The following is a 15,362-nucleotide window of genomic DNA, read 5'->3' on the forward strand; positions in this document are numbered from 1 at the left end:
GAAATCAGGCTTAATTAAAGGCAAAAGAAGAGGCTGAGGGGCGGCCACGTGGCAGCGTTGGGGAGGCCGCTGGGGAGGCCGCCGCCTCCTTCGAAACGACGTCGTTTCGATGTCCTTGGGCTGATTAAATCAGCCCAAAAATCCACCCCTCGCGTGCACGCCTGCCGCGAATCGATCCCTCGTCCGCAGCTGGATCGCCCTCGCGCACGCCCGCATGCATCTTCAACCTATATAGGATTTAAATTATATTTAAGGTGACTTTTTCTCTCTTCCGCGATTCACGCCAGCACTCCTAACTTTCCATTAATTACACTAACACCCACTTAATTAATTACATTAACACCCGAAATTTATGAAAATCCCACAATTGAATTTATTTTAATTTTTTTCTAATTCCAGAAATTCCTAAATAACAAAATTAATTATCTTAATTTCTTATTTCCTTAAAATCACATAATTTAATTTTATTTAATCACCACAAATCATTTTAATATTTCTTTTAAATCAAATTATCCCAAAATTAAATTAATTGACATTTACGGGGCGTTACAAATCCTCCCCCCCTTAAAAGAAGTTCGTTCCCGAAATTCGTACCTGGCTAGGCAAACAACTGAGGGTGAAGTCGCCTCATGTCCTCATCTAGCTCCCAAGTAGCCTCCTCAAGGGTATGTCGCTGTCAGTGGACCTTCACATAGGGAATCGTACAGTTGCGGAGCACTTTCTCTTTCTGATCCACGATACTAGCAGGTAACTCGGTGTACGACGCATCCTCTTGCACCACGAGAGGATGATAATCAATAACATGCCCAGGATCTACCACGTACTTGCAAAGCATAGAAACATGAAAGACATCATGTACGTGGGCTAACTGAGGGGGTAAAGCTAACCGGTAAGCCAACGGTCCTACTAGTTCAAATATCTCAAACGATCCCACATAGCGAGGACTCAACTTACCAGATACTCCAAAGCGTCGAACACCCCTCATCAGCATGACTCGAAGGAAAACATGATCACCCACATCAAACTCCAAATCCCGACGTCGTTTGTCTGCGTAACTCTTCTGACTGTCCTGAGCTGCCTTCATCCTAGCCCGAATCAACTGGATCTTCTCTGATGTCTGCTCTACCAACTCCGGTCCAAGCAATGCTCGCTCCCCAATCTTTGGTCCTAGATACACACTTAGATTATAATGGGTTCTAGACAACCACTACATTAAGGTTTTCATCCTAATTTACGTTAGAAACTAGATTTACCTATATTTTAATGGTTATAGGAAACCTATACAATTCTCAATAATAATTTGAATGTTTACAAATAATGTGTCCACACTTGGACACAAATAAGTAATTAAGTACAAAAAATATATAAGACAATAATAATTAAATAAATAAATAAATTAGTGACCTTGGAGAAATTTAGAGTGGACTCAAAAATATTTTTCGAGTCTTACCTTGTGGCTCTTTGGTTGGTGTGCAATAATATTTTGTGAGCCTCAAATTGCTTGAAGGCTTGAGAGCGTTTGAGATCTTTTGGGTATTTTGGATTTGCAATGGAAGCACTTGACATATCAAAAATGAGATTTGAGGGGTATTTTTAGGCATTTTGGACATTATTTCAACCGTAAAAAATATGACCGTTATAGGTAGGAAAGCTTAGAATTATAATTTAAAATTAATATGTGCACTCATATAACAAATGAGGCTTGTAAATCAACTGGCATGCACACGCAAGAAAAGGCTAGAGGTCATGGGTTCAAATCAAGGGGTATGCGCCCGATTGTGAAAAAAACTAGAATTTAACAACTAGGCGCATGCCTCTTGATTCGAACCCACGACCTTTAGCTTCCCTTGTGCGCATGTGTCAGCTGATCTATAAGCCTCATTTGTTATATGAGTGCACATATTAATTTTAAGTTATAATTCTAAACTTTTTTGCCTATAATAGTAAGATTTTTTATCGTTAGAAGAGTGTCGAAAATGCCTATAAATACCCCTCTAATCTCATTTTTGAGATTTCAAGTGCTTCCATTGAAAATTTAAAGTACTCGAAATATCTCAAACACTCTTAAGCTATCATCCAAGCAATTCGAGGCTCACAAAATATTATTATACATCAACCAAAGAGCCACAAGGCAAGAGGAAAAGATATTTTCGAGTCTACTTTTAAATTAAGGGTGAAATAATGTCTTTAGAAGAAAAATCACAAGAATTCAAAAAAGAAAATGAAGATAAATTAAAAGATCAATTAACTAAACTTCAAGAAGAAAATAAAATATTAAAAATCTAAAATAATAAATTGTTAGTAGAGAAGAATGTAATAGAGAAAAATTTAGCCACATTAACTTAAAAAAAAATTTAAAACCCAAACCAAAGTACAAAACACCTAAGAAAGAATGAAAACAATCTAGATGGAGACCCCAACTTAAGAAAAACAATATAGTACAAATATGGATACCCAAAGGGGTAATACAAATAATGAATGAGTTAAATAATAAAATTTTAAATATGGATTTATTTAGACCCACCCAAACTAGAAGTTACGGTAGAAAATTTTATGCATATGTTGTAGTAGATGACTTTTTTAGGTTTACATGGGTTATGTTCTTAGTATCAAAGAATGAAATATTTCAAAAATTTGTCAAACTAGCTAAAAGAATTGAAAGAGAGCAAGATGATAGAATTGTCGCTTTAGAAGCGATCATGATGGGAAATTTGAGAATAGACATTTTATGAAGTTTTGTAAAACAAATGGTATTTTTCATCAATTCTCCACACCTAGAACCCCACAACAAAATGGTGTTGTTAAAAGGAGAAATAAGACTCTTCAAGAGATGGTTAGGACCATACTTTTGGAGATTAACTTGCCAACGTATTTTTGGGTTGAAGTGGTCAATACCGTTTGTTATATCTTAAATAGATTTAATCTAAAATAAGGTATCAAGAAAACACCATTTGAATTATACTATGATAAAAAGCCTAACATATCCTATTTTAGAGCCTTTGGATGTAAATGTTTTATTTTGAACACAAAGGACAATGTAGAAAATTTTGAGACTAAAAGTGACAAATGAATCTTCCATGGATATTCAAATACTAGAAGAATATACAATATTAGAACAAATATCTTGGAAGAATTCATACATGTAAAATTTAATGAGACTCCTAAGTCAAATATAAGAATCAAAGATGAAGAGGAGATGACAACAATAGATCCATCCAAGGGGATTGAGAAATTAAGAATTCAAGAAGAATTAGAAAATGAACCATCAAGTTCTCAATCACAAAATTAAGAGAAATTATTAGACGAGGATGATTTAGGCAAACTCGCCAAGAGTTATAAATTTGTGCAAGATTATCCAATAGTTCAAATAATTGGAGAACCAAGTCAAGGTGTAAGGAATAGAGCATCCTTGCCACTACAAGAATTTGAGGGTTTTACCCACACACATAAATGTGGGTAAAAATTACCTTATGTGTCAACTATAATTTTTCCTTACACATAATGCAAATGTCAAGATGTGTGGGTAAAAGATGGTAGAAAATAACTTTTACCCACACATATATTTATGTGTGGGCAAAACTTAAGATATTACCCACACATATATATGTAGGTAAATATTTTTATATGTGTAGGTGTAACGACCCGTTAGTGGGTCTAGGTGTTATGGGTATTTTAGTTTGCACATTAGAGTTGTTGCCTTTATTAATTAATTGTTAAAAATATTATATGAGTTGGTAATGAGGGTAAATTAATGAAAATAATATTTGGTGTGAAAAAGTCTCAAAGTTGTGGGCTAACTGGGTTTGGGCCTTATTTGAATTAGACCATTGATAAATAATTAAATCTTAAGTGTAAATGAATTAGGTTGAACCCAAATCTCAAGAAAAGTCCATTGGGCCTTAATTGAATTGGGCCATATATTTTGACTTGGGCTTGGGCTATATATTTTGACTTGGGCTTGGGCCATGGGCATAGAGAATGGTATCTTAATTAAAAAGAAAAAAAGATTAAGAAAATGGTAAAATGACCAAAATGGGTAAGAGATATGTGAATTGTGTGTGTTAGTATGAAGGGTAAATTAGAGAAAATTAAAAGGGAGATGGATTGAAAGGAGTTGGGAGACAAGTCTCCCACATTTTTTTTCCTCTTTTTCTTTCTTCTTACTTTCTTGTCCCCTTCTTCTTCTCCCTCTCCCGATTGTCTCTTCTTCCTCCATTGTTCTTCTTCATTGAAGCTTTAAGTGGAGACTATGGAATTTTCAATTTCAAGGGGTGTCTTCATCTCTTTGGATTGCAACCATCTAAGGCAAGTTCTCTTCCTTCTTGTTTCAAATTCAAGATCTTCTTCTTCTTCTTCTCCTTATGATTGTGTAAGTTTTTCTTCTCTTTTTTATCTTTTAATGCAAGTTCTTGAACCTTGTTTCCATCTTAGAAGGCTTGTTTCCTTCATTTTTAAGTTGTTGCTCTTAAATTCTTATTCTCGGATTCACTGACCATGTTATGTTCTTTGGTCTATAACTCCTTGTGTTTATATCCAAATTGAGATCCGTTTGTTGGGTTGTAAACTAGACATCTTAAGCTCAATTTTAGACACAAGAATCGATTTTTTTGACTAAGATTTGATCATGTTATAGCCTTGTAAATCCCTGCTAAGATCTGGAAATTTTACTGCTTTCGAGTAAACTGACCTTGTTGTACTCTTTAGGGTATAACTCTCTGTGGTTATATCCGATTCAAGATCCGTTTGTTTCTATATAAACTAGACTTGATAATCTTCATTTGGTAAATTTTTTAGAATTTTTGGCTATGTTTTGAGCCTACAGTATCCTTGTAAATTCTTGCCCAGAATCTGGAAATTTTCTGCTCTGTTTTTGAATAATCTGTTCTTGCTTCGGTTTTTGGGGTATAATGCTCTGTGGTTATATCCAAATTGTGATCCATTTATTTTTTCTATAAAATATACTTCATGGGCTTCGATTCGGTATAAGATTTGAAATTTTTGGTTATGATTTGTACCCATAACAACCTTGTTGAATTCTATGTAGAATTCTGTAAATTACTGTTACAAATTCTGCCTTGATTCGGTTTTTGTGGAATATCTCCTTGTGGTTATTTCCGATTTCAAATCCAGTTGATGTTCCAGAAACTAGACTCATTAGGCTTTGATTTGGTATATCGTTTGTGGTATTTGACCAAATATTGAGCCCAGATTGGATTTTTGAAAATATGCTTGAAATCTGGAAATTTCTGAAATATGTTGTTATTCAACTCTTCCTATGTAGTCTATCCTTCCTACGTTTAAATTTATGATTTTTGTATAGTTCTTCCATTGTTTTTTTGAATTATTCTTGATAACCCTCATTGTTGGATAAAAGGGTTTTATTTTCCTTTTTTCGATAAATCTTGCAATATTAATTCGTTTTCTTGTTGAACATTGCAAAAATCTAAATAGGGTTTTGTGTCACCCTACATTTCTTAAGGAATGACATTTATTCATTAGGGTCTAGTGTCATGCAAGATTTAGTGTTTCTTGCATGTATAAATTTTGATTCCTTGCGATTATTATTGGGGTAAAAATATACCATAAATATTGGTTTGGGCATTTCTATAAGTATGAGTCAATAAATGTATTAAAATTTACCCTGTGATCATAAGATAGTGCACACTTTAATTTATGTAATTGTGCATGTTAAGCATGATTTGAGATTTTTCTTAATCATTGAGGATTGACATGAAATGGGGATATGCATATGTGATGCATGATTATACTGATTTGCGCACCTATTATTTTGCGCGACGGCTAAGTCCGTGGATGAGAAAGGATATCCTATGAGCGCTTGACGCGGGTGAGGTGGCCATCAACCCAGAAGGCGTGGCTCAAATTGTTATCATTTGTTGATGTATTTTCATGATGCATATATATTCATGAATGGATATATATATATATATATAGGCCGTGAGAGCCTTGAGAATTATGCAAAAAAATTCCCTACATTTGGTGCATATGCATGAGCATGGGAACGAGTGCATAATATATGTAATAATCACGGCATGGGAAATTAATGTAAACCAAGAACTTATGAGTCGCGTTATACTAATATCTCCTCATAGAGTTGTTTATTCTATCTTGATTATCCCTGCCTTTGATTCTATATCTCCATGCTTTATAAATACACTTGCTGAGCCTTGTGGCTCACCTTGTTTACTCTCATGTCATTCCAAGTACAAGTAGAGCAGTGGTTGAGGGCGAGCCTAGTGGGGCTAAAGTCCAGGGTTAGAAGTGTACAGAGACCTTCCAAATTAGATGGTCTATGTTAGCATTTGTGATGAGGGCAAGTGTGAGGAAATTTTATGTTGTAAAATTTGTTAGTGCCCTTGTATTTCATTTTGTTTAGACTATGGTCTAAGATGTTGTAAACCTTTATGTTAGCTTCCGCTGAGTTTATCTAAGGATAGTATTATGGTGTTGTATGTTATTGTTCTATATCACACTTGTGATGACCTCCTTTCGGATATCCTATGCTAGCGGGACTATCCGGTAGTGGGCCACTACAGTAGGTATTTTCATGTTAGGAAATTGTAATTGTGACATGACTGATGATGTGGCTTTAATTGGATAATGATGTGACATGACACGTGTACTTGTTTATGTGTAGGTAAAGTTAAGATTATGTGTGGGTAATAATATAAAAATTAATTTTTATATGTGTAGGTAAAAAACGTTATGTGTAGATAAAAAAAATATTATGTGTGGATAATAATTTAAATTTTTTTTTGAATATGTGTGGGTAAAAAAAATATAATGTGTAACAAACATATTATATGTGGACACAATAATATAAAAAATAATTTTTGTATGAGAGAATAATTTTCATGTGTGGCTAAAAAACATATTATGTGTAGACAAAACTAAAATTTTATATTTAAAATTTCAATTGTTACAACATCTATTATAATATAGTTCAAACATATACACACCAAAAAAGTCATAAAATCACAAAATAAACATAAAATCATAGTCATCTAAAAAGTTCAAGCATAAATGAAAAAAAAAGTATAAAATAAATTATTAAATCTCGTCGTCGAACTCTTGTTCAGTAGAATAACGGGAAGGGCTAAAGTTGAATGGGTTGAGGCGGGAAAGGCCGAGGCAAGATCGTTCAGAACTATGATCTGATGGTTTATGTGGAGTAGACGGAAAAGACATAATATTATTCTCAATCAACACTTGTAGCAGCATATTTACGTCTCCCTAGAGCTCTCGAAAAATAGACTTGTACTGGTTCAAATCTTTAACCAATCGATTGTAGATTGGACGACTAAACTCCTCACTAGTACATGATATCCTGAAAGTACTAGGAGATCGCTTCCAACCAAACAAGCTGATAAATTGTCGTCCAATGACATCCTCTCTAAGATATCTTTATTAATCATTTTATCTGGAAGATTATCTCGCCTCAACTGTATCATTTGTTCCTGTAAAAAAATGCAACATATTCTTAATCAACTATTTTTAAATTAAAAATAGAGAATCTGCAACTGAAAATAAGAGTTTACAACTTGACTCATGTGATACATTACGGGAATACCTAAAATTAGAGCACGGTACCATTTGGGAAAATAGAGGAAAATTCACTGTCACAATGTAACTGTAATAGAATATCAATTTAATTTTTAAGGCAGTAAAATTTGCACAATAGAAAATCATAAAAAGCAATAAGATCCAATTATAGGTGACAACTTGAATAATTTTTTAAGGAATTTGAATAATCATGAACAACAAGCATAATTAGGGATGAATTTAGGCCCCACAGCACTTAAAAAGGAATTCTGTAATTGTAATTTCCTAGCGTGTGTCCACTTCAACTTAAAGTACTTGAGTAGTTCAGAAGCTGATTGTAAATCCATTCCTGAGGAAAAAACCACATCATGTAAATAAAAATGTAAATTGAGCAACTAAAAAGATAATATCAAAAGTTGAATAAATACTATAACTAAACGATTAGTAGGAGGAAAGAGAAAAGAAGAAAACAAAAAAGAACCTGAAGCCTCCTTAAAAGGAAATTTGGAGCTAGTTCCATCAACAGATTTGTGGAGCAATTTAAGCTAAGTCAAGAACTTTTCAGAATTGATGGTGGACACAAGATGATCATACAACTACAAGTGGGAAACAAACACGTATTAAAAATATGGACCTGTATCAAATAAAATCCATAACACATCAAACCATCAATTGTAAGAAGATACATAACACAAATGGGCATCCCTAATGCACAATGCTCCCCCTTTGCAAGGGTTGGGAGAGTCATTTCTGTATCAAGCCTTTACCCTTGTTTCAGAAAAAAATGTTTTTGCCCCAACTAGTAGGAGTCTGTAATGAAGCCAGGCACAAGACTATATATTTAGTGTGAACACAAATTACACAATCCGTTATCTCTATCTTTCCCAACTACATCAACTTTATGTGTCGACTCAAACTGATTGAGTTATTCAGAAATTTGAAACAGAAACACATTGAAGGTTCATATGCATTATCATTAAATCTTCCCCTCTTATTAACCTTTTTTACAAGCGTAATAAGAGTTTAAAGTCCAAAAAGTTAACAAGTCGTATATCTACATACTTTATAAGGTTTAATTCCCCCCCCTCTCTCTCCATGCCTCCCATCATTACATGTTTCCAACCTCTATATACCAATATTAACTTACATTAATTTTATTTAAAACTATTTTTATTCATATTTAGTGGTTTTACAATTTAATTTATTTATAAAACCTAATATATGCATTTAATTGTTACATAATGCTAGTTTTTCAAGGCCACATTATCTCCATCACTATTTTTTTTTTATAAATGCATTAAAATCTCTATTCATATTTTTTCTTAAGTAGATTTATTAGACAACACCAAATCACATGCATTTACATGTAAAATGACATAATTCATGATATTAAGCATGTATCAGATCTATCATGGAAAATTCTCTAAAAGAAATTGTCTACCACAATTGAATCTGGCAGGTGAGACATTGAGTAGTGTTAAGCAATCAAAAATTTGAGAAGCCAGTGAATCGATTTGAAGCTACTTACTCTCAACTCAATAGATGCAAATCTAATACAGAAGAATTCATCCTTCAATTCGCCATCAGCAAAATCTGCGGTATGCCAGGCGCAAGACTTGTCGTTCCCTGCGTGCTCCTGAACCGACATAGTCGGCAGAACTGCACAACAAATTTTATGATCAGGCGCCAAAACAAAAGCATAAAATGACTTTTAAGTAAAATCGAAGAGCAAAACAAACCTAGATGGTTGGCGTAGATCTTAAGGGTCTTTGTTTGCCTCATAACGTGCCGAACTTTGCCTGATTCCTTGTGTTTCAAGAGCTTCACCGTACCAGTGCCTCTTTCCTTCCACTGATTCCCGTCCTTATCAAAGAGCTTAGCTTTCTTGTAAACAAAATTCATATAAATTGCATAAAATGAAACTGTAGATCCTGTAATTGAGTCAGATCAGAATTAATCTTTATGACTGCGGGGGAGATAAAAAGTACAGATCGAGGATAGCGTCTTCATCTTCTTCTTCGGTGGTCACGGCGACTTCTTCTAGCTTGACGATCGAGCTTAATTTAGTGATTCTTCTGGCGGCGGAGGTAATGGGCTGGAGAAGGCAGGGAGGGAGAAGGCAAAGCGATAGTGAGAGGGATTTAGGGATTTGGGGACTTGGCGGAGGGAAGGGGGAGATTTGGCCAGCAAAAGAGGCCGAGAGATTCCCGCCTTTTTAATTCTATTTTTTAAAATATTTAATAATTAAATAAAAAATTATATAATTCATAAAAATAATATTAATAATTATTTAATTGATAAAAATAATATAATTTAAGATTATGACATATGATAAAATAATTTAAATTATGATAATTATTAAATATTTTAAATAATAATTTATTGTAATTATCTAAAATGTGATAATAAAATAATTTAAATTATTTTATTTTAATTAATATTTATTTAAAAATTTAATTATATTATAAATCTAATAAATATAATAAATTAATTTGAAATATCGAATTATTTATTATTAGTTTGTTATCTCAAATAATTAATTTTTTTAATAAATAATAAAAATTTAACTTAATATATTTATTTAAATTAAAAATTTTAAATTTTATAAGTTAAATTTTTTATATTCATCTCATGTTTAAATGTATATTTAATTTTTTAAATATATTTATACATTAATTTATTTAATTTTTTATAAAATTTAAATATTTAAATATTCATCTCAAGTTTAAATATTTATAAATTAATTAACTAAAATAAATAATCCAAATATATTTATAAAAAAAAAAAAAAAGAAATTTAAAATTGACTAGGGATTTATCATTCCGTTGCTAAATCAGCGACATCGTCACTAAATCAACAATGGATTTGAGTAATCCGTCGCTAAAATTCATTTTTTATTTTTTATTTTTTATTTTAGTTACAGAATGTGAATTATTATACGTGGCTATTTACCCACACATATTACCATTATATGTGGGTAAATAGCCACGTATAATATGTGTGGATAATTTATGTGTGGGCAATATAACTCAAAAAACTACCACATTAGCTCTTACGTGAATACCCACACATATATATCATTTGTAATTATGTGTGGATAATATAATCCAAAATAAATGTCACATCAGCTAAAATTTTATTGAAAAATATCTCATAACCCCTAAAAATGGAGGAAATTTTTTCGCCAAAATAAGCGTGGGTATATCAATTTATCCACACATAACAAATGTGAATAATGTAACGAGTTTGTCTAATTTAATTACCCACATATTGCCATTATGTGTGGGTAATTACCCACGTCTAATATGTGTGGGTAATTTATGTGTGGGTAAAACTCCCAAATTCTTGTAGTGTGCATCAATATAACATTCATATCTAAAGTTGAACCAACTTCCATAGATCAAGCATTAGAAGATAAGTTTTGGATTAAGGCTAATCAAGAAGAATTAGATCAATTCAAAAGAAATAAAGTATGTGAATTAGTTCCTAGACCCAAGGATAAATCTATAATAGGAATCAAATGGGTTTTCAAGAATAAATTAGATAAAAATGGAAATATAATAAGAAACATGGCAATGTTTGTAGCCAAAGGATACTTCCTAGAGGAAGACATCAATTTTGAAGAATTTTATGCTCCCGTGGCTAGGTTAGAAGCAATAAGGATGCTTTTAGCCTTTGTCTCTCACATGAATTTCATGTTATATCAAATGGATGTGAACAATGCATTCTTAAATAGCTACATAAATGAAGAGATTTATGTGGAACAACCTCCCAATTTTGAGGATCCTCATTTAGAGTAGTGTGTATAAACTAAGAAAAACCTTATATGGTCTCAAATAAGCTCCTAGAACTTGGTATAAAAGGTTGAGTAAATTTCTTATTGAGAAAGGTTTTTCAAGGGGGAAAGTTGACACAACCTTATTTATAAGACATGAGAAATCTAATATATTAATAATTTAAATATATGTAGATGATATAGTATTTGGAGGGACAAGTGAAAAGCTTTGCAAAGATTTTGCAAATTTAATGACTAGTGAATTTGAGATGAGTCTCATGGGAGAACTCACATATTTTCTAGACCTCCAAGTAAAATAATTAAAAGAAGGAATCTTTGTCTATCAAGCAAAATATATAAAAGAAATGTTAAAGAAATTTAAGATGGAAAATGCAAAAACAATAGACACACCTATGAGTACATCTACAAAATTAGATAAAGATGATTAAAGGATAAGCGTGGATAAAAAAAAATTATAGGAGTATGATAAGGTCATTACTTTATCTAATGGCAAGTGGGCCTGATATCATGTTTAATGTATGCTTATGTACAAGATTTTAATCAAATTTCAAAGAATTGCATGTATTGTCAGTTAAAAGAATTTTTAAATATTTAATTAGAATCCAAGATATATGCTTATGGTATCCAAATGAGGATAATTTTGAATTAATTGGATATTCTGATGCAAATTTTGTCAATTGTAAGGTAAACCGTAAGAGCACCTTCGAAACTTGTTAACTATTAGGAAATAAGTTAATTTCATAGTTTTCTAAGAAACAAAACTAGGTAGCTTTATCCACTGTCGAATCCGAATATACAGCTGCTGATAGTTGTTGTAGTCAAATTCTTTGGATTCACTAAGAACTAAAAGATTTCGGAATAAATTTTAAGCAAACCCCCATTAGATGTGATAATATCAGTGCAATTAACCTATCTAAGAATCCAATGTTGCATTCAAGAACAACGTAAATAGAGGTTAAATATCATTTCCTTAGGGACCATGTTCAAAATTAAAAAATATTTCTTGAGTTTGTTCCAACGGAATTATAATTAGTGAATAATTTCACAAAACCCTTGTCACAACAAAGATTTGATTTCATTGGAAGGGAATTAGAGATAATAAACTCTTATTGAATGATACAATTATACTAATTGTAAAAATATTTTATGAAAAATACTACTTTAAGTACTTTTACTATATCATAATTTTAAAATCTTTTCATATTTAATGCCATGTAGTAATATTTTCCATTATGGGTATAATGTACTATTTTTAGTACTTCACGTTACATTTATATTTATATGGATTATGCTTGGTAAATTTCTCTCACAAAATATATTGTTTAAGTTTTTATTTTCTCCACTATCAATGTCTTTTTAATTATTACAAAAAGGGAGAGAAAAATGAGATTTAATGAGATGAAAGATTGTATGTATGAGAGTGAGTTGTAATTTTTAAGTTGTAAAAATTTTTGTATGGGAGAGAAGAATGTATGATAACTTTTATGATTGAGAGATTTTGTATGTGACAAAATTGTATATCTGAGAGATAAGAAATCAGTCTAAGCATTCAAGACAAGCATGTGTAATCAAGACAATCAGATTTGACAATCAGGTTTGATATTTAAAACTCTTAAAAAATATTTTATTTATTAAGCTATATCCAAAACATTTTTATACTATTAGTATTTTTGAAAATAAGAGTTTTTATCAAATTAATCATCTCCTAAATTATTTTTTGTTATCATAAAAAAAGGGGAGAATGTTGAGCCAACTCGATCATATTAATTACGTTTTGAAGATTAACAAAAATAGAATTTGTAATATATAAATTATAGTATTTTGGGTGATTAACAAAAAGAGTATTTTATTTAAAAATATTAATTGTAGAATCGAATTCTTTTTTTATTAATTTGTAAAATATTTTTTCATAACATATGTATTACCAAAAATATTATTTTCTATTAAAAATATTTTTTATATAATTTTTAAATTAATTTATAAAATATTTTTCATAGTATGTGTATTACCAAAAATATTATTTTCTATTTAAAATATTTTTAGATTAATTTATAAAATATTTTCATAGCATATGTACTATTAAAAATATTTTTTAAAAATATTTTTAAAATTAATTTATTAAATATTTTTTTATAACATATGTATTATCAAACAATTATCATGACAAAATTAAAATACATAACAAATGCCATGAAAATAATATTATTAATTATAAAAATTAGTATTTCAAAATTGAATATAAAAAAAATAATTCTAGAAGTTCTTTTTTTTTATTTCAAAATTGGAATACTCTAGAATTATTTTTTTAATTAATTAATTTTTTTAATCTCAAAATAAATTTATTATTTATTTTATAATTTTAAATTCAAAATTAAACTAATTACTTCATGGCCTATAAGCATAATTCAAATAATAAAAAACTCATAATATGGCCTAATACAAAATTAAGATTCAAATAATTTAAAATTAAAAACTGATTCAATTTTAAAACAAGTAGCCCAAGTCTAAGCCCCGACGAGTTTAATTGGAACAAATCCACTAGCTAGATATGATCTTAGATCTTTAAATGGATCGGATTTAACCCAGTGGGTCGACCCAACACATAATGGGTCAAGACCCATCATCTTCCCCAAACATCACTTAGGGTTTTTGGGCATTCCTGCGTCGTAGTTGCTTTCTTCCTCCATCATTCTCTCTTTTTCTCTTTCTCTCTTTCCCTTATCGCCGACGGCTTTAGCCACCGGCTTGCAACCATTTACGGCAACCATAGACGCTGTCGTTCTTGTAAGAAGGGTGAAAGAAGGAACATGCCATGGTTGCCGTCTACTGGGTTCTATGCCATGGTTGACAAATGACGCCATGGCCGACACCATGCACCATTGGTGATGATAAGTGACTCCATGGTCGTCGCTGCCACCGCCTTCTCTCATTGGTTATGGCGAACCAGGCCTTTGGCGAGGAGCATATGCAACCGGTCATGGCCAAGCAATGCGCGGCTATAAGCTGCGACCAAGCAGCCCCACACTTGTCAGCGATGTACCTTCTATTGATCGCCACGAATGTGGCTGGCGACGATTCAAATTGACGGCTATGTCAAGCAGCAAACTTGAATCGATGACCTTGGCAGAGGGTAACGACCATGGTGGTCGTCGGCGTAGGGCAAAAACGACGGACTATCGGCCATGGTAGTGACCGTCAGACACAACAGTCACTATCGCCCCACGCACAACAAACCCACTGGCCGTGACAAACACGACCGTCGACGATTGCCTCATCTATGGCTGAAATAGAGCAAACAAACAGACCAACCAAAAATAATTTTATTTGGAAAAATCACGAGTTACAAAAAAAATGTAATTACTAATGATAAATCACAACATTGTAGATATATAAATAAAATTATGATATGAGTGTAGAACTTTTAATAATTATAAACGATACGTAGAATACCTGAATCGCAACAAAATAATTGATTCTGATTTGTCTAACGTTCTTCGTGAAAGAAAATTATAAAATATTTCTTATACGTCCATCTCTTATTCTCCTGAGACTCGAATGGTGATATCAGAAACAATATATATGTAACTAGAAACTGATTCTGATTGTTATATATTTTTATTAAATTTTATATCTATTTATAGGTGTCATATAGATATAGATATACATATACATATTTTTTTAGGATTCAAATAAGTAAGAATTTGAATCTAATTTAAATTCTAATTACTTATCCCATTATCTTATTAAAATTCAAATACGAATAAAGAAATTCTAAATACTTATCTTATTATTAGGGAATTTATTTCAATGTAATCGCAATTCTAGCAGTTTAGTTTATATATATAAAAATTTTATAATTGTAAAATAAAAAGAAATGTTAGTGTATTTAGTGTTTTCTAATCAAAATTTATTTCAATTCTCATAAGTCTCGCAAATCACAACATTAGTGATCAGCGCGTTACTACTTTTGCTTAGAGCTGGTAAATAATAAATGTAATATATTTAT

At 31.4% G+C, this 15,362-nt stretch overlaps 1 protein-coding gene across 1 annotated transcript; it reads right to left on the reverse strand.

Moving 5' to 3' along the window:
• Nucleotides 1–676: 676 nt before the first annotated feature.
• On the reverse strand, nt 677–14,540 carry LOC127790898 (ran-binding protein 1 homolog c-like). Its single transcript, XM_052320627.1, has 5 exons — nt 14,463–14,540; nt 9,549–9,655; nt 9,300–9,445; nt 9,089–9,219; nt 677–823 (listed from the first exon to the last, which is right to left on the reverse strand). The coding sequence occupies exons 1-5, from the start codon at nt 14,538–14,540 to the stop codon at nt 677–679; spliced, it is 609 nt and encodes a 202-aa protein (XP_052176587.1).
• Nucleotides 14,541–15,362: the final 822 nt, after the last annotated feature.

The sequence above is a fragment of the Diospyros lotus genome, chromosome 14 (assembly GCF_014633365.1).
Source record: "Diospyros lotus cultivar Yz01 chromosome 14, ASM1463336v1, whole genome shotgun sequence".
NCBI lineage: Eukaryota > Viridiplantae > Streptophyta > Magnoliopsida > Ericales > Ebenaceae > Diospyros > Diospyros lotus.